An 18,448-nucleotide genomic window follows, 5' to 3' on the forward strand; every position below is an offset into this window, starting at 1 on the left:
GATGCCACACAGGCTCTTCTGTCATGATGAGATGTAGCTAACTGCAGCTGAGAGTGTATGGAAGAAGAGCTATTTTTATATTTCAGTATCATTTTACTTTTAAAAGTTTGCAGGTTAAGTAAGATTTGCCGACATGCTGCGTGTGTTCTCTAATAATCAGTGACCAAGACAGGAATTTCCTCAATGAGACATTTGAGACCTGCAGGCCGACTTGCTTTTTTTCTACTCTCACATTGCCAATTTCCTAAACGACAGGTGTCTTTGACTTGGTCAGCCTCCAGAGAGAACAGGTTGCACAGCTGTCTGGCACACACTTGCATGTGCACACACACACACACAAGTAAGAAAAGAGAGAGAGAAAATGAGGCATTTAATGAAAGATGGCAAACAAGTTTTTTTTCTTTGCTTTGGTGCACTCTGGGTTTTTGTTGGACAGCTTTGGCACTGAGGTGCTCCTGTCATGTCTTTTGTATGCGCAAGTGGACCAAACAAAAGCTTATTGAGGAATCTCTGGGAAGCCTGAGCTGTTGGAAAGGAATGCCCTCTCTCATGGTCCAGCACTTTAATCTTAATCATTCACTGGAGGAGGGGGGCTCCTGCATCAGGGTGACAGGAATTCACTCACTGTTGGCCCCAATAAAATCTATTAGGTGAAGAAGGGAAATAGGCTGGTCATGTTTCTGATACAGACAAATTGGACTAATTCTTCCTGTTAGCCTTTCAAAATGACTCCCTATCATTAAAGGGAACACGTGAATATTTACGTATATTTCCCTTTTTTGGGGATTGGTTGCTTAAATCCATGAGAATACACAGGCAGATGTTATTTTTTTTAGCAGTAGACACAATGGAGGATGTGTGTTTCCCCCTATAAGAAGGCGGAGTTTTCTCCCTGGGGTCCTGAGCCAAACTTGGTTATGTAAGGGATACACAGTTTCTCATCTTGATTTGGAGTTACTCGAAAGTTTACTGCCGTTTATTTTAACAACCTGTCTGTAGAAACATTTTAAAGAAAAGCTTCGTTTTTTGCCAAAGAACTGCCTTCCTATCGTAAAACTAATTGAAGACTGACCTTAACCACTGCCAAGGACCACGCTTTTGTTGGTTAATATTCAACTGCAAAAGCGCTTGCCGTGCCTCAGGAGCAATTTGGAAATGAGACTACACTAGCAGCCCAGACACACGGACATGGGCTCGGGTACAAGCCGAGGAAAAAGAGTCGCACCTGCTTGTGTCAGCGAGGTAAACGTGACCAAAACGGGGACCGATGTCGCTTCACCTCAAAAGGACAGCCGTCTGTTCAAGCCTCTTAAAATTCACTCAGTTTTGCGCAATGTGCGTAACCGCGCGCAACCTGACTGCCACAGCGAAGGGCAGGATTCGGACTTTTCTGGGAATGAGGAGGATATTGATGGAGAACTGGACACAGTTATGGCAGATTACACAGAAAGAGAGAGCGCTTCGGTAAAGAAGACCCCTCCGAAGAAGACGTTCATCAGATCCAAAACATACGGACTGTGTCATTTCAGCCAGGAGGACGCTGAAGACGACTTCAGCTCTGCTCCGAGGCTCCGAGCGTCAGGAAGAGACCAAGAGCCACGTGTCGCACACAGTGTGTCAAGAGATGTAAACAAGAAAGGCAACTCTGCCTTCGCACACGTTAAAAAGCACACATCTGGGTGTACCACCGAGCACAATGTAAGGACTTTTAAATTTCTACTTTTAAGTACTTTTGCCAGATTGTAATCCAGTTTATGAGAACAAAAGTATGCTTTTAAAGTAACAATAACCGCGAGTTATTATTGAATGAAACACATAATATCCATCCTTCCCTCTCTGCTTTATGTCAGTCCTCCTCACAGGGCTGTTTGACAACAGAGGCTTTGTCGGAAGACGTCCCCACATCAGAACAACAACCGTAAGTAGGCAACTTAAATAAATTATTCATTCCTGACCTCAGTGGAGGAAAAATGCGCAGAGCCAGATCAAATTCACCTTAAAGGAATCGAAATACCAAATCCATTATTCTCAGAGCGTATCAGATACGCCAGATGTTTGCAAGCAGGGGAGAAACAGACAAGTGTCTATTGTTGAAGAATGCCAAAAAGAAAAACATTCATATTTCCAACTTTATTCCAACTTTCTCACAGCGCCATTTTTGTTTTGTTAGTTTTGTTTTGTTTGGGCCTCTACACTCTGAGCGTTGGGTTAAACTGTTTAAATATGTGTCACATTTTCTGTTTGTAATCTTCACCTTCCTGATGTGGGTCTCTACATTTCCCAGGACGTTTGATAGCTGCCATGGCTCTTCTCTCACCACGCCAGTCATCCTGTACGATGGATCAGAAGAGGAGCTGATGGATACCATTGAAAGAGAGTTTAGTTGACCCTCCGAGCTAAGAAAGCTCTTTTAGCAAGCTCTCATGACAGGAAACCGTTTGTATTCAAAGAAAGGGAACCAGGGTTTATTCTGACAAATTTCCTGCTTGCTGGAAAGGCTGCACAATCTATATTTATGCAGGGTTGCCAGGAAAAAAATAATGAACACAGTCTGTGTTGAACTTAAAACAGCATCACTCCCAGTCTGTGCATTTAGCCAAGTCTTATTTAACAAGATGCAGCAGTAATTGCAGAGTTAAAACACCAGCTTGAATATGTGCCAGGAAGTTCTCCTCACACTCACAAGGGTTGGGTTTCTGAAGCAGGTAGGGTGTTACTGTCCAGCTCGACTCCTACTGAGCACTCATTTGCTACCTATTACTAACATGGTTTAACATGTCTGTTTAATGAGACAACACAGACCCTTTCTGCCAGTTCTGTAATTGTCAGCAGGAGAGGTACATGCTTGTGATCTTTTAGCAGTAAAGATGGACTTGTTTCCACCAGCGGTTTTGTGTGAGCATAAAGTGTTCAGGGCTTTAGTTTCTCATGTAGCAAACCCTGCCAAGGTATGAGCAGAGAATGTTTACCTAACATTTCCTTCCTGACCGCAGCTCCTGCACTTTCTCCACCCTGCGAGAATGTGGCTACAGAGAGACTTTTAGTTGGGCAAAGTCTGTTTCTGCTGACACAATTCAGCCATTGAAACACTTCAAAATAAAAGCCTGCTGCCACTTAGTGGCAGAATGCAGAAGTTGTGTGCATGAATACAAACGTGAAATTTTATCAAACTTTTTAGAGGAAATTTCCAATATGAAAATTTGGAAGCAGAGTTAAAAAAAATTTGTGTGTGTTTGAAATAAAAAAGCAGAAAATGTCGAGTTGTTGGTCATGTGACTACTCTGGGAGAAAACGTGTCTGTAGCTGCTCTGTTCTGCTGACTGAGTTATCTGCGTATTGTAATAATCTGCATCAGGCAAATCAAAGTGTCAATCTGTCATTTATTCAGCGCAGTCATCGCAGGGACTGTAGGCAGACTGTACAAAATAAAATATTAATTTGTAAAACAATAAAGGAGAAATATAGCACTTTAAACAGCATGGCATTCAAGGTCTTTTTAGCTAGTCATTTGCTTTTTCGAAGGCCTGTAGAAAGAGATCCTTCTCTGTAAGAGCTTCAGTAGCTTGCGAGGCAGGAGAGGAAGTTGATTTCGGAGCACCTCGTTGTTTCTCACATTCTTTGCAATGTAATCCTCACAAATCCTGTCAGGAGGAGGAAAAAAAAGCCTGTCAATTCTCATTTCTATTTTGGGAGACGAATGCATATTTAAAGTAACGTGCCCTACAAAGCAGCAGATACTTAGGACAGCAGATATTTTACTTGTCTCTAACAGAGCTGCTGCAGGACAAACTTGTTTGTAGCAATAAAGTGAGAATCACGGTAGGTCAGGCAAGGCTGATGGCGCCTGTGAAAACTCCGCCTCCATCCCACTTTACATCCTATTCATTTTGCATCGGACTTAATAAGTGCTGCAATGCTCTGTGTCGTACAAGGGATCTCGCTTTTACTTTTCTTGCCTTAGTTTTTTGACATCTTGCTGGTAAAGGTATCACAGAAAGTTTTTTTACCTAAACAGGGGATATGGTTGCGTCTGAAAAACAAGTGCATCATTGCAGTGACCCTGAAAAGAAATGCACAAGGTTTACATAGGTTCACATCCATAGACATATTTGTAGTCTTCATTTATTCACAAAACTATGTTCATTAGATCAGTTCCTTTAGCAAACATTCTCCGTAGGTTTTTTAATGCCTCATTGTCAGGTGTAGACTGCTCTGTAGAGAGAAAGAGACCTGATGCCTTACAAAGCAAGATTAAGGGCTTAGTTAACTTCATGGTTAACGCTGAGTTTTCAGTGTTAGAAAGGCAGTTCACTTCATGTTAGGGTACACTGCTGGGGTAACTTGTACTTCAGACCTAAGGGGAGTACTACAAATCAGGATTAATGGGTTAATTTGCGAAGTCTCGAAATGGGCTGACTTTTTTAGTAATCTATGTTGAAAACACCCAGACAGGAACATGTTCGGTTTGAAATCATCATAAAGTTCCAATTTTTTCCCTATTCTATTAATTCAGTTTGCTTCAGTTTTATTTATATAAAGTACTTAGTGTACTAGAAACAATCCCACAACACTCTATGAGCAAGTATGTGGCGACAGTCGGAAAGAAAAATTCCCTTTTAAGAAGAAGAAATCTCAGACAGAAACCAGGCGTAGGGAGGGGTGACCCTTCCACCATGACCAGAAGAGGGAGAGGGGAAATTTAGAAGGGAGCCAATATAGGGCAGCTCATAAGGGAGAAATATGGTCTCTCTTTCAAGTCCCTGTCAGTACACTCTCTGCACCACTTTGGATCAATTGGCTTTTCAGGGAGCTTTTGGGGCAACCTGATAATAATGAATTAAAATACAGGAGCCTCAAAGTAATAAAGCATTAAATGAAATGTAAATTCTGGTGATTCTGAAATTTTACAAATATTTTATACTCGATTTTAATCAGTTGCTAACACTCGTTTACACATCTGGAATTGCAGCTACTAGAACACAGAGCAGAAACTGTTCAGGCTTTTTATAACCAGGAACACTTATTCAATCAATAAAACCTGCTTCACTTTGATCTGCAGACAAACTAACTAACCTCTGATATAGCTGTGTTGAACTTGCTACCTCATATAGCACTCTGACCTGCTCTGCAGGTTATGTTTCAGTTAAGAGATAAACAGTACAAAAATACCACCTGATCACAAATCAATTCTCTGGAAAACAGTGTCACCATTCCTGGAAGAGCCCATGTAAAGGCAGATCTATAGTTTAAAAAGACTGTTTAAAGTCTATGTTTTTTTGTTATAAGCATTAATAAAAAACATAGATCGTCAAAAACAAGCTCTAATTTGCATTGGCTGCAGCCATTCAAACCCACTTACACAGTGCTGCTTCGGCTGCATTTGTGTCACCTTTAGCCGATATTATATGTTCAGATTTTTCATATTTTCCTAATATGAAGAAAAAGTTTGCCCTTTCTTTCTGAAATATGCCACTGTGCTACCAGCAGACTTGTCCATGTCTACGATTGTTGTCTTTCATGTCATAGCTTGGAAGCGCTGGGTTGACTTAGTTAATTACCACCTTTGTTTGTGTCAGTGGAAGTGAAGCCAGATAAGCAAATGATAACTGTGCACGTTGAACTTGCTTCGAAGTACAAGCCCCTGCAGTATAGAGTAAACCCTGTTTAAATTTTACATAACATACATGTAAACAAAAACATAGTTTTCATGTTGCACCTGTGTCATGATTTCCAAAGACGTGGAAAATTAAACTAACTTCACCTTTGTTTTTAGCTTCTACATGCGTCTCCCTCTGATACTTACAGTGTCGACAAGCAAGATGTAGTCACAACTTCCACCAAACACAATCACATCAGCATCTTTGCCTGGATTAGCTGTGTGCCACAACCTTAAACAGGAGAAGGTACCACTTAAAATCTGATCACAGTTTACAGCAACGCTTTATAACGTTTGTTCAGAGTAATAAATATTACATTCATAAGTTGTTACCTTGGCTTATTCTTAAAGGGATGCTCTAACTCTTTCCACTTCTTTGTTTCGACATCAAGCAACCACCCATCACCTAATCGAGCAAGGTTTGTTTTACTAAGAAGAAAACAACTAGAGGACATAAAAGGACCAAAGCAGCAAAGGAAATAAACTTGAATAAGAGGATGCATTTTCTTACTCATTGGTTTGCAGTCAACACTCAGACCTCCAAACAGGAACAAGGTGTTGTCTGATACTGCTGTGAGTGTGTGCCATGATCTCCCCACCGGAGTTGGGGACAACGGGATTCTGGAAAACCGATTTGGCATGATACACACAGTTAACTTAAAAACTCACTGTGAGCTCAGGTTCTGCATACACCACATGACAAGGTACAGTATAGCAATGACACATGGCTACATACATTTCTGACCATGTCCATGATTCAAGGTTTAAGCAATGGATGTCATTTGTCCTGGTTTCCTGCATTTAAAAAACAGCACAAGTAACTTTCTCTGATCAACACAACATGCATCCATAAACACTACATCGAAAACCAACTGGGACTCTTACCATAACTCTACCTCCACAAATGTATCCTCTGTAACCGAGCGCAGCACTGCCATGGGCTGCCCTTGGAGCAGGAGCTCGGCCCTGCAAGCAAAAACAGTGTATAGTACTGTGCAAAAGTCTCAGGCTACTCCAACATTTCTTTATTTTTTTGCTTCCAGGGACCCAGATGTTATTGGAATTGTTTTTAAAGTTCTTGATGAGTTCTCCAGACTTTCTGAAAGTCAAAGTTACCTTTTCTGTACAACATTGAGTGTCTAAGAGCATTTCAACCAATGGTGTTTTCAAAATAGATAACATTATGAACACAGAAATGTACTACCTGATTTTGTTTCATTTACTTATTTTTTAGCCATTCAGTGATAGACTTTCTAATGTGATCATTGTCCCTGCTGCATAACCCAAGTATGCTTGAGCTTTGGTGCACAAAACTGATGATCTGACATTTTCTACTCAATCTGCTCTCCATTAATTTCGGTAAGTCATCCCAGTCCCCAGACCATCACACTACCACCACCATTTTTGACTGTTCTGTATTGAAATGCTGTGTTAGTTTTATGCCAGATGTAAAGGAATTCAAACCTTCCAAAAAGTTAAACTTTTGTCTCACAGAATATTTTACCAAACATCTTTGAGCTCATCAAGTTTCTCCTTGGAGGTCTCCCATGAATGCTGTTTTTGCCCAGTTTCTTTCTTATTGTTGAATCATGAACTCCTAACTGAGGCTAGTGAGGCTGGCCTCTCTCTCTAGATCTCTAGATGTTTTTGTGACTTCTGTTCTAACCTCCTGGATGAGTCATCAATGAGCTCCTAGAGTAACTTTGGTCAGCTGTCCACTTCTGGGAAGGTTCACCACTGTTCCAAGTTTTCTCCGTTTGTGTATAATGGCTCTCATCGTGGGTCACTGGATTCCCAAAGCCTTATAAATGGCTTTTCAACCCTTTCTAGACTGACATATGTCAATAATTTGACTTTTCAGTTGTTTCTGTAGCTTTTTGAGATCTTTTAGCCAACTTCACTTTGTTAGACAGACTATATTTCAGTGATTTCTTGAGCCAACAGGTCTAAAGGTCTTGGGGTTTGATAGTGAAATTGAACTCAGATTGCGGTTTATCACAGTTAACTCCTTTTTAAAAAGGGGAAAATTCTGTTTTTCAGGTAGGTTTGGATAGCCTTTTTCCCTTAATAAATGAAATCATAATTTAAAAACTGCCGTTTGCGTTTACATTGGTTATCTTTGTCTGAAATTCCAATTTGTTTGATGATCTGTAATGACGATCATGTAATATGAAAGTAAATCAAATATGCAAAAAAACCAGCAAAAGGGCAAACCCTTTTTCACACTGTACATGGTAGCATTTCTTACAGATTGCACTGGATAAGAACAACACGCATAGGTGATGATGAAATATTGCATCAGCTGTTTCTGTTCAGCTGTGTAAGCATGCCCTGCAGGAGCTGCAGTCAAAGATGTTCCACATTTCTTATACACTGTCTCATCAAAGTGTTGTATAAAGATTGCATGTGCTCAATTTTGGAACATTTTGAGAGCAACAGTCAAACATGCCTAGCCTTAGGTCTTAATAATTATCTTTTATTTATATTTCCACTTGTGAAGTTACTAATTAAAGTTTTATAGCATCAGGGGAAAAATCCCACACATGAAATTCCTGACTTCAGTCAATACCAGCATGAATTAATCTCAAACTGACTCACGTGGGTCCGCGGTTCACTCCAGCTGGACTGCATGGGGTCAAATATGTGAACTTCATTGTTCCATCCCCAAAAGACATCTCCCACCTGGCAATAACAAAAGAGCTAAGCAGGTGTAAAGAAGCTAACTTTTCTAACAAAAACCTTCAAAAAAATCTCACAGAGACAGCTAACAGACTTGTAGTGAGTAACAAAAAACCTACCCATGAAGTTTCATCCACAATAAAGCTTCCACTCCTCCGGTCGAGATCACTCAGTAGTTTGTGACCATAACCACCAAAGTAGGCGAGCCTGGAAAAATATCACACAAAAAAATAATTTCCAATTAACATAAAATTATACATCCAATCAAGAACAGACGTAACGCTGAATAGTTTTCAAAACTCAACACAGGTTGTGTTTTTGTTCGGATGATGACTTTAAGATAAAGAATGCTAAAAAGATGTTGAAAGCCTGACAAAACCTGGATTTAACGTCAAATCCAAAAACAGTAAAACCAAGATTACAAGATTAACTTGTTAACAAAAAATGTTGATTGTGTGGACATCCAAATCTGCTCGGAAATTGGTGCAGGAAACAAAGACACATGGATAGCCTCTTCACTTCATGTATCAAAGTAAGATCAAACACCCAGCATTCAATTTAAAAAATGAAAAAGACACGGAAACCTAATTTATCTATTTATCTGTCCATTTTCTTTCACTTTTCCAAACCAGCGTCATGCGGGGAAAATTCAGTATCTAATCCTCAAAATTTCTTTAGTACCAGTTTTTGACAAGTAATCTTAAAAATAGATTTTAGTTCACAACTACTGATTTCCTGTAGTGATTTATGTGGTAACAAAATGCTGAAAATTAAACTTGATTAAAATTTCACTGTGCTCACCGTCCATTGTAAACCCAGCAGGACAATTTGTCTCGGGGAGAGGGGGCTGAGCCAAACTCATGCATTATCCTCTTCCATGTATATTTCCCATCTTCCAGGTTGACGCCGTACATCTGTAGGATGAGAAACACTGATCAAATCTTCATTCCTTTATCTCTTTGCTGCATTTATTTATCAACATTTAACATTTTCTTTCAGCGTCTTTCCGGTCTTTCCACCTTAAGTTCATGCCCATAGATACTTCTGTTTCGCACAACATTATAAGGTTTATGTGGAGTTTTTGACCACTAGAGGCACTACAGAGTAATCTTTAAATGATCAATACTTCCAGCTACTGATCATGGACACAAAAAACATAAAATGTACATTATTTTTAAAACACTATCTCTGCAAATTTTACATAAGGAAAGAAAGCATCGGGAGTGCTTGCTAAACCTTAAGCATTCACACAATGTAAACATAACTATGTTTACAAAAAAAACACGTGTCATTAACAGTCACTTCCTCAGATATTAGTCAAACCTGATTGGTCTGTCCATTGTCATCACAACCTCCAAATATGTACATGTGTCCATTCATGTAGCAGCTGCAGGTCCCAGACATGGGGGGAGGGACGTCCCCATCCATGTGACACACCTTCCTTCAGAAAAATGGAAAAAGAAAAGAAAAATGCAGAAAAACTGCTTATATTCACTCACAACTCAGAAGTCAAACAGCCCCAGGAGAGTGCTTGTAAGTTCAAACATAGCTGAAATGTCATATGACTCCAACACAATTTCCACGAGTTGAAAAACAGAGTGAAAGTCAGGGCTTAACAGGCATTGGTATTTTTTGTTTTGCAAACAGAAGCAAGCAGGAATTTTTTCAGTCTTCTTACCAAATACCTGCGTCTAGTTCATACACCCAGATTTCATCATTAGGTAAGAAAACTTCTTCCTCAGCAACAGACTGGAAAGAACAAAATAATTAAATAAATTAAGCACTTTAGCATAACGTCTCATTTCATTTTTATATTTTCATCTGTCTCCAGAGAAGTGTCAGGTGTTTGAGTCAGAAATGAAAAACAAAACGAAATTAAATTAAACTAAAAAAAATATTTTATATTAACAGATGTTTAATCACTACTGACTTATTAACATATAAGAAGCATTATAATACAGGTGCAGGCGGTGGAGTTAGGTCATGTGGTTTGGGAAATGAAAGCAAAAAAAAAAAAGCAAGAAGCTGTTACATATAATAATGCACAGCAGTCCTCATTTATTTATGAATGTATTTTTATTTTTAATTTTACTAGGTATAAATTGGCATATACAGTTAATGCCACCATTTAAATATCACATGTTTAATACAGTACTGGAGAAATTTCCCTTCTCTTCCTTGTCATTTGTGTCTTTTATGTTTCAGTGTTTTCTCACCATATAGCCTCCCCACACATACAGGAGATTGCCATGCAACACAGCAGTATGTCCGCTTCGTTCCCGGGCGACCAGCTCCGAGCAGTGCCTCTCAAAGGCGGAATCCATAACTGACTGCTATTTACACACAGAGACGTGAAGGCATGCACTTGAACCTAAAAATCACACAAAAAAGGAAAAAATGTCTAAATGTCTCACCTATGCTCAACTATATGTATTTACGAGAACAAAGGCAACAGCTAACTGTGAGTAGAAACTCGAACCATCCTACTGTCTTCGGTTTATGCTAAATATTATTTGGGTATGCGAAAAGAAAAAAATGGTAGTCTACTAATTCAACCGACAAAAGCTCGGAACAGGTTAATACATAACCACAGTACAAAAACACTGAAAAACTAACGTTTAAATAACCATACTTAGTGCATACTCACGGGACGCAACGCGCTGTTAGCTGTCGGATATTATTTCTTCATGTTTTTAAACCTACATATTTTGGACAAGAAAGCCTCGGTGCCAAATACTGTAAACACAGCTACAAAATAAAATACTACTTCCGGTGAACCTCTTCCAGCATAAAATTTCTATTTGTTTTTTTTTTTTTTTTTAATCTCACAATAACTCGGAATTTTGAAGTTATTGAGTCAAAATTTCGAGATATTAAGCCAAGAATTTTACTCTTGGACAGCATTTTGTCTTGTTATTTATTTATTTATTTTTGTATAGATTTTTGTTTTGGTTTTGTTTGTTTCAAAAGAAGACCCAGAAAGGCACAGTTGTTCAGCTTGTACAACATGGACAGTTTCTCTGTCCATCCATTCATAAGCACTAATAACCAGTACTTATGACTAATTACACTATATAGTCAGTAATATATTCAAAAGGATTTTTTTTATAAACTTGAATTAAGGCCAAACAAACAAATATTTTCCAAAATCAATTTCGAAATCAAAAAATACCATGAGACAAATCTACAGTTTTGGAGCAGAATTGTTTGTGTCATCGATACAGTTAATTTGTGGCAATAAACAATTACTAACGTATGGTTCACTATGGTAGCTTACTGACAAATAATGAAACTACTATGTTTTATATAATTATCACAGTCTATAAATGGCAGTAAAATATAAGGTGACACGTGATAGAGTAATTGTATTCTGTTTTGTCAAATCACTATTAACATGCTAAGAAATATACAATATAAACAATGTAACACCTTTTGCGCTTCGTTTTGATAACTTCTGTTATTATTGCTATTATTTTTGTTATTCATAAATAATTTATCCTTAAAAAGCTAGGTGATGTTTTATGCATCTTTAGCCTGTATTAAAAAACACAATAATGGAAATTAGAATAGACTTAAAAGAGAAACTCACAGTCAAAAAAAACATAATTTTGTGAAAATGATTCGGCAGATTTGTTTTCAAGTTCGCTTTTTTTAATAAAATAGAGGCGGCCCCTAAGACGGAAGTGACGACACTTGCGGAAGTTTGCGGAAGTTGACATTTAGCGCCAAAGCTTGAGTCGGAGCAGAAATAATCATGGATGTTGCACGCAGAATAAAGACGAAAGTGTCTTCTGGCTTCAAGATGAGAGGACTTATACTGCGCCCGTATGTATTCTTGTGTAGATAAAAATGTTTTTTTTCTGCTTTGAAAACTTTCGAAAACACAACGACGTCTTTTGTTTCATCTTGAAGTTACGAACAGGCAGCTCGCTGTGCAAGCCTTCTGTATTTTGCCTTATTAAATACAGAAAAAATGTTTTTAAAAACGAACAAAGAAAGCTTTTTACACTTTTGTTAGACTTCATTTTTATTGGATGTGCACATATAATTCGATGTAGTTGGACCGTGTTTAGTCATGTAGTTGTTATCTTTGTTTATTTATTTGTTGATTGGCTTCTTCTTGTTCTGCGCTCCAGTGAGGCCAGCAGGTACCTTGTAGAGGTGCTGGAGTCCGTCAGTCATTCTGAACTTGATGATATTATTGAAAGGGTCTTGGATGCAGTGGAAAAACAGCCATGTGAGTGCAGTACAGCTTGTTGTGTGCTCCTATGTTTGTGCTCCCATGTGAGTTTTTTCAGACTGTGACTGTACTGATTTTTCGCGCAGTGTCCTCCAGCATGATCGAGATGTCCGTGGTGGAAAGTGCCGTGCAGGATTGCACTCAAACTTGTGACGAAACAATGTAAGTTTAAAAAAATAGCATTGTTCTAATATTTTTGGAAGGACTCTGGGTGTCCTTTGTACATCGACTGAAATGAAATATCCACTGGACTTATTACTCATGTAGAAGCTGACACAGTATGCTTAATTAATTGATCATAAAGCATTTTAATATAATGAATGCCGGTAAAAACTAAATGCTGGGACAGAAATCATTCAGTTGCAGGTTCTTTGTAGAGTAAGGTTGGGATTAACTTGTTTACTTATATGAGTCGTCCCTTCCAGAGATAATGTTTTCAACATAATTGGAGCCTTTGATGTGCCCAGATACATTTACAGTGTGGAGAGGAAGAAATTTGTACCGTGAGTAAAACAACTTTGGTTTTTTTTTTTTTCTCTTTTGTTTTAAAGTTAATGTAAATTATTGTTTAAATATAAATGTTTCTGCCGTTTTGCAGACCGCAGTGTGTCTGGCAAAGATTGTAAAGCTTTTATTTTGACTTTTGACTTCCATCCAGCATCAGTATGACCAGTCATCCAGCCCCCAGTCTGTGTGGCCTGGCCAGAGAAAAAGCTGAACTCTTCAGGGAGCGCTATACAATCCTTCAGCAAGTCAGTAAAATCTGTCTCATGATTCCAGGCTGACCTGCTGTCTTTGCTGCCATTTTTAATATGTATAGTGTGCATGTCGTATTCATTTCTGCAGCGAACACATCGCCATGAACTCTTCACCCCGCCAGCGATAGGAGCTGCTGTTGAAGAGGGTCAAAACAAATTTCAGGTATCACATCTAAGCTACTGTAATGGACACTGTGTTAAACGTGTATTACCTCATGTCAGCTATTTAAAAAAACAAAACAAATTTAACTAACCATTTTTAGCATTATTTGTGTTTCCTAGCTGAAGACGGTTGAAGCATTGCTTGGTAGCACAGCTAAACTGGGAGAGGTGATTGTACTTGGTATGATCACACAACTGAAAGAGGTTAGTGATCCAGATAAATATAAGAGATTATGTTTTGTTTTGTTTTCCATTTCACTGAATGCGATGAAAATTGTGACTTTATGTTCAGTTTGAGGATTTTGTTGTTGTTGTTGTTGTTTATTCTGGTTCATTTAACATTTGAAAACCATTCTTTTCAGGGTAAATTTTACCTGGAGGACCCAAGTGGAACAATACAGCTGGACTTGTCCAAAGCAATATCCTTTGATGTTAATAAAAGTCCTTCATATTATGCAAAATCACATGGAATATAAAAGATAAATTCCTTAGCTCCACTCTCACCAGTTTCATAATGGCCTCTACACAGAATCCTGCTTTGTACTGGCAGAAGGTAAGATAATTACTCTAGTAAAAATGGCAAAATGTGGATTTTATACACACATCCAAGCCTATTTGTGAATTTGCAACTCACGGTTTGTTTTCTAGGTTGGTACGAGGACTCTGTGTTCCACGTCAATGGTTTCGGGTTCCCACCAACAGAGCCTTCATCAGCCACAAGGTCAGAGGAAGAGTAGTTGTACTACAAAATATACATTTTGACATTACATTCTAGTATAAAGTATGAGTTTCTGTGTGTGTGAGATCATGTTCAGACTAAAAGTTAAGGAGCTTCCAGTGAAGTGAAGTCAGTTTAACTTGTCTTCCTTGTTAATTTGTGAAAATGCCACTGAATTAATATGAAGGCAAATACTCTTTAAGTTGGAGATCATCGTCATTATAAGCTACACAGACATGCCAAGATCACACTTCTCAACAGCAGACTATAAAGACTGAATACAGTCACAGTATGTTACAGGAGGGCTTAGTTCCCCAGCCTTATTGTAGTCAGAATGCAGGACTTAAAAATGTTTTTTTAGGAAACTTTTAAAGTGTATAATTTTAATTCAGTTACCATCAGGGGATTGTTAAGAAACAGCATCTTATGAGAACACGATGAGCAATTGTGGATTTGGGCTGTCCTGCTTGGGTCCACAGTATTATTTCATGTTTTACTTGAATTCCTTGATAACTACGGCTCTATTATATGAGGTCCCCAGAAAATGATTCTGATTCCTTGGTGTAATTGTTATATTATTTCCAGAGCATACTACGGAAACATTAACTTTTTTGGAGGTCCATCTGCCACTTCAGTGAAAACGTCCACAAAGTTGAAGCAGCTGGAAGAGGAGAATGAAGACGCCATGTTTGTTATCGTCTCCGATGTCTGGCTGGACAGTGTGGAAGTGATGGAAAAGCTCAACATCATGTTCTCAGGTCTGATAGTGAACTTTACAAGTCAACAGTACACTTTTGCGTGACACCAGTAACATTTTTGATGTCATTTCTAAATTGCAGGATATGCTGCCATGCCCCCCACCTGCTTCATTTTCTGTGGAAACTTCTCTTCTGCCCCGTATGGGAAGACACAGCTCAAATCACTCAAAGGTAAAGTCTCATAACACACTGAACATCTTGAAATCTCTGCTTGTGAGTTTTGACAGATGCTCTAAAATTTTATTGACATAGTTTTTTGTGTAAACACTGTATGGATCAATTGACTGGCCGTGATATGGAGCTCACGCTGAACGTAAGCACAGCGATTTCCTGTCACGTATGTCCTGTGACAATTCCAGGAATGTTTATTTAAACAAGACAGCTGTGAAACGACGTGTCCTCTGCTGTCCGCTATTATTTTGGTGTCTGAATCCTGGTGTGTGTCCTCAAAAAATTCCTCCGTGGAATGAAAACATTAGTGCCCCTGACATACTGCATACTCTGACCATCTCATACTTCAGTGCACGTTATTTATGGAGCAAATATGGCTGCTGTGCAAGTCATTAACTGTTATAGGAAACAGAGAGTGAATAAAGAGCCACAAGCCAGTGTTATTTGTTTAAAACGATAAGAAGAATAACAAGCTGCTGGAAACACTCCTCAGAGATTCTGGTCCATATTGACATGATAATATCACACACTTGCTGTAGATTTGTTGGCTGGACATCTCCCATTCAACCACATCCCAAAGGTGCTCTATTGAATTGAGGCCTGGTGACTGTGGAGGTCATGTGAGTACAGTAAACTCACTTTCATAGTCATATCTTGTTGGAAGCAGTCATCAGAATATGGATACCCTGTGGACATGATCAGCATGATATTCAGGTAGGCTGTGGCATTTAAAGTTGATGCCACAGCAGAAATCGAGACTCGACAGACCAGGCAACATTTTTCAAATCTTCTGTTATACAATTTTAATCCATTGTAGCCTCAGTTCAGTTTTTAGGTGACAGGAGTAGCAATCAGAGAGATCTTCTGCTGCTGTAGCCCGTCTGCTTTAAGGTTTGACATGTAGTGCATTCAGAGATGCTCTTAAGGATACAGGGTTGTAACAAGTGGTTATTTGAGTTACTGTTGACTGCCCATCAGGAAACAAGCCAGTTTTGTCCAGAGTTGGTTGTGTGGGAAAATCCCAGTGGATCAGCAGTTTCTGACCAGCTTTTTTGGCACCAACAATCACATCTGCTTAAATCACCTTTCTTCCCTATTCTGTTGTATGGTTTAAGTCTTAAATGCTTCCACATGCATAAACGCATTCAGTTGCTACCATGTGATTGGCTGATTAGATGGATATTTTGAATAGCTATACATATATAATCGGTCAATGCTAAAATCTGTAGAACATCTGAACAATTTAATAAAGGGACAAAGACAAAGGTTTTCAGAGGTTTTACTCATTTTTTTTATTATTATTAATTTTGTTTATTGTTTTTTAGAGTCACTGAAAGCCCTTGCTGATGCTATATGCTCATACCCCAGCATTCATAGCAGGTAAGCTCTAATAGATTTTTCACTCTGTTCTGCTATTGTTTTGTTTTCTACTTACTCATGTTTCAGTGTGTTCATCTTAAACCCGCAGTAGTCGCTTTGTGTTTGTTCCCGGTCCTGAAGACCCTGGTCCAGGCACCATCCTGCCACGGTAAACCTTAATAGACGCTTAGATTTCAACTTTATTCTGTGAGATTTTGATTCGAGTGGTTTGAACAAATGTGGGTAAACTATGTTTCAGACCTCCCCTGGCAGACCACATCACAGAGGAGTTCAGACAGAGAGTGCCATTTTCTGTGTTCACAACTAATCCATGCAGGTGAAACAAACATGTGGCTCTTATTTGATGCACAAGTATCTGCTAGTGTGTTTAATTAAGCTTGGAGTACAGGTTTTAGATATGATTTTGAATAGTTTTAGTTAAAACCATGCAGATACATAATGTAATGATGCATATTTCTCTGACAGGATTCAGTACTGCAGCCAGGAGATTATCATTATCAGAGAGGACCTGGTCAACAAGATGTGTAGGAATTGTGTCCGATTGCCCAATAACAATCTTGACATTCCAAACCATGTGAGTTTCAACTTTTCTTAACAAACCTGTTCATACAGGAAGAATCATCACTTCAGCATTTATCATGTTGTCAGAGGTTTATAAGCCTTTGTTAATCATTTTTTGCTAATATTTTTAAAGCAAAAAGTAGCTTTTAGTAGTGATAGTAGTATTTTTCTTTTTCTTTCTCTTCTCAGTTTGTTAGGACAATCCTATCCCAGGGTCACTTGACTCCACTGCCTCTGTATGTCAGTCCTGTATTCTGGGCCTATGACTTTTCCCTACGAGTCTACCCGGTACCTGACGTCATCGTCTTCGCAGACAAATACGACCCCTTCAGCATCACTAACACAGACTGCCTCTGTGTCAACCCGGTATGAATGAATGACAGATTCTTTGTCAGAAAATCGTAGAGGATGCTTTCTTCTATTATAAGTAAGCAATATCTTTTTTTAACCTGTTTACTTTGTCAGGGTTCCTTCCCAAAAAGTGGATTCAGTTTCAAGGTGTACTATCCATCCAACAGGACAGTTGAGGACAGGTGGGGTTTTTCCTCTCTCTTTGTTTTTGGTGTATTTAACAGTGACAATGGTGGTTTTAATGGTGATTGTGCTCAAACTAAACAGTTTTCTTATTTCTTCTTCACAGCAAACTTCAAGGGCTGTGAAGAAAATCCCGGATTTGCAATTTGACTGTACATTACTTTTGTATGATATTAGATGTTGAAAATTGACTGGTAATCAAATAATTTTATGGTCTTTGAGTCTTTGTTCTATGAGGAATAATAAAGTTTTTATGCTTTGTACTGAACTTTCTGACCTTTTTGTGTCTATGCATTGAATTGCAACTTGAACCATCCTTAGTAGTCAGTAGCATTAAGTTAATAACATTATCAACTCCTATCTGTTTTACCCTCTATAGTCACTATATCGTAGCTTTGTGAAATATGTTTTTCTAAAATTGTTTCAAAAGGACCGACACATTTTTATATGTGCAACCAATTTTACTCAATTAATGTGCAAGGTAAATACCAAAGAGTGGCTCTTGTGATAGATGCATCCTGTCCCTGATACAGGCATATATGCTGTTGGATTCAGCACAGTCAGAGCTTTGAGTTCTGCTGTAGCCTCTCCCATTCAGCTTGGCAATTTATTTATTTATTTTTATAATTTTATCTTTATATAACATCCATTTCATATGAAACTTTAACGAAACGAAAAGCGTTGTTGCGCTTTGTTCTGCGTTTGGGAGTCTTAAATTTTGGGGGTACTTTTCCACCCTACTATTAATGAAAACAATTAAATGTGGAGACTTTTATTTTGAAAAGAAAAACGTCTCCATTTGATTTTGACCTAATTGTGTGTACCTGTTTC

General features: G+C 38.5%; 3 protein-coding genes across 5 annotated transcripts; 2 read left to right on the plus strand and 1 right to left on the minus strand.

Annotated features, from left to right (window-relative positions):
• Nucleotides 1-747: 747 nt before the first annotated feature.
• LOC147307129 (uncharacterized) lies at nucleotides 748-3,257 on the plus strand. Its single transcript, XM_086274657.1, has 3 exons — nucleotides 748-1,698; nucleotides 1,851-1,918; nucleotides 2,285-3,257. The coding sequence occupies exons 1-3, from the start codon at nucleotides 1,189-1,191 to the stop codon at nucleotides 2,385-2,387; spliced, it is 681 nt and encodes a 226-aa protein (XP_086130783.1). The 5' UTR covers nucleotides 748-1,188; the 3' UTR covers nucleotides 2,388-3,257.
• A 103-nt stretch (nucleotides 3,258-3,360) lies between these two features.
• On the minus strand, nucleotides 3,361-11,099 carry LOC147307130 (kelch domain-containing protein 1). Of its 2 annotated transcripts, XM_086274654.1 has the most exons (14): nucleotides 10,983-11,099; nucleotides 10,552-10,706; nucleotides 10,014-10,084; nucleotides 9,659-9,776; nucleotides 9,137-9,249; nucleotides 8,455-8,542; nucleotides 8,255-8,338; nucleotides 6,542-6,622; nucleotides 6,393-6,451; nucleotides 6,168-6,277; nucleotides 5,990-6,062; nucleotides 5,804-5,888; nucleotides 4,008-4,060; nucleotides 3,361-3,641 (listed from the first exon to the last, which is right to left on the minus strand). In XM_086274654.1, exons 2-14 carry the CDS (start codon nucleotides 10,657-10,659, stop codon nucleotides 3,497-3,499), a joined length of 1,188 nt encoding a protein of 395 aa, XP_086130780.1. In that variant the 5' UTR covers nucleotides 10,660-10,706; nucleotides 10,983-11,099; the 3' UTR covers nucleotides 3,361-3,496. The 2 variants fall into 2 exon arrangements, with proteins under 2 accessions (XP_086130780.1, XP_086130781.1); XM_086274655.1 differs by lacking the exon at nucleotides 4,008-4,060 and having other exon boundaries at nucleotides 3,499-3,641.
• pole2 (polymerase (DNA directed), epsilon 2) lies at nucleotides 10,638-17,875 on the plus strand. Of its 2 annotated transcripts, XM_086274645.1 has the most exons (20): nucleotides 10,641-10,796; nucleotides 11,999-12,160; nucleotides 12,472-12,572; nucleotides 12,662-12,737; nucleotides 13,001-13,078; nucleotides 13,234-13,327; nucleotides 13,422-13,496; nucleotides 13,616-13,699; nucleotides 13,858-13,914; nucleotides 14,000-14,048; nucleotides 14,144-14,216; nucleotides 14,799-14,971; nucleotides 15,053-15,142; nucleotides 16,468-16,522; nucleotides 16,611-16,670; nucleotides 16,761-16,838; nucleotides 16,988-17,096; nucleotides 17,273-17,449; nucleotides 17,549-17,616; nucleotides 17,724-17,875. In XM_086274645.1, the coding sequence occupies exons 2-20, from the start codon at nucleotides 12,090-12,092 to the stop codon at nucleotides 17,740-17,742; spliced, it is 1,587 nt and encodes a 528-aa protein (XP_086130771.1). In that variant the 5' UTR covers nucleotides 10,641-10,796; nucleotides 11,999-12,089; the 3' UTR covers nucleotides 17,743-17,875. The 2 variants fall into 2 exon arrangements, with proteins under 2 accessions (XP_086130772.1, XP_086130771.1); XM_086274646.1 differs by lacking the exon at nucleotides 11,999-12,160 and having other exon boundaries at nucleotides 10,638-10,796.
• The last annotated feature ends 573 nt before the right edge of the window (nucleotides 17,876-18,448 follow it).

This window comes from Aulonocara sp. 'chitande type north' Nkhata Bay, linkage group LG19 (assembly GCF_057382095.1).
Source record: "Aulonocara sp. 'chitande type north' Nkhata Bay isolate Kocher_YH1m ecotype deep benthic linkage group LG19, A_spYH_male_GT1.1, whole genome shotgun sequence".
NCBI lineage: Eukaryota > Metazoa > Chordata > Actinopteri > Cichliformes > Cichlidae > Aulonocara > Aulonocara sp. 'chitande type north' Nkhata Bay.

Coding starts and splice junctions, on each gene's coding strand:
- LOC147307129 (XM_086274657.1), top strand. CDS start 1,189: ATGGGCTCGGGTACAAGCCGAGGAAAAAGAGTCGCACCTGCTTGTGTC. Junction 1,699..1,850: donor GGTGTACCACCGAGCACAAT/GTAAGGACTTTT, acceptor GCTTTATGTCAG/TCCTCCTCACAGGGCTGTTT. Junction 1,919..2,284: donor CCCACATCAGAACAACAACC/GTAAGTAGGCAA, acceptor TACATTTCCCAG/GACGTTTGATAGCTGCCATG.
- LOC147307130 (XM_086274654.1), bottom strand. CDS start 10,659: ATGGATTCCGCCTTTGAGAGGCACTGCTCGGAGCTGGTCGCCCGGGAA. Junction 9,777..10,013: donor GAACTAGACGCAGGTATTTG/GTAAGAAGACTG, acceptor ATTTTTCTGAAG/GAAGGTGTGTCACATGGATG. Junction 8,339..8,454: donor TTGTGGATGAAACTTCATGG/GTAGGTTTTTTG, acceptor TGTTATTGCCAG/GTGGGAGATGTCTTTTGGGG.
- pole2 (XM_086274645.1), top strand. CDS start 12,090: ATGGATGTTGCACGCAGAATAAAGACGAAAGTGTCTTCTGGCTTCAAG. Junction 16,523..16,610: donor TACCCCAGCATTCATAGCAG/GTAAGCTCTAAT, acceptor TTAAACCCGCAG/TAGTCGCTTTGTGTTTGTTC. Junction 17,097..17,272: donor ATCTTGACATTCCAAACCAT/GTGAGTTTCAAC, acceptor TTCTCTTCTCAG/TTTGTTAGGACAATCCTATC.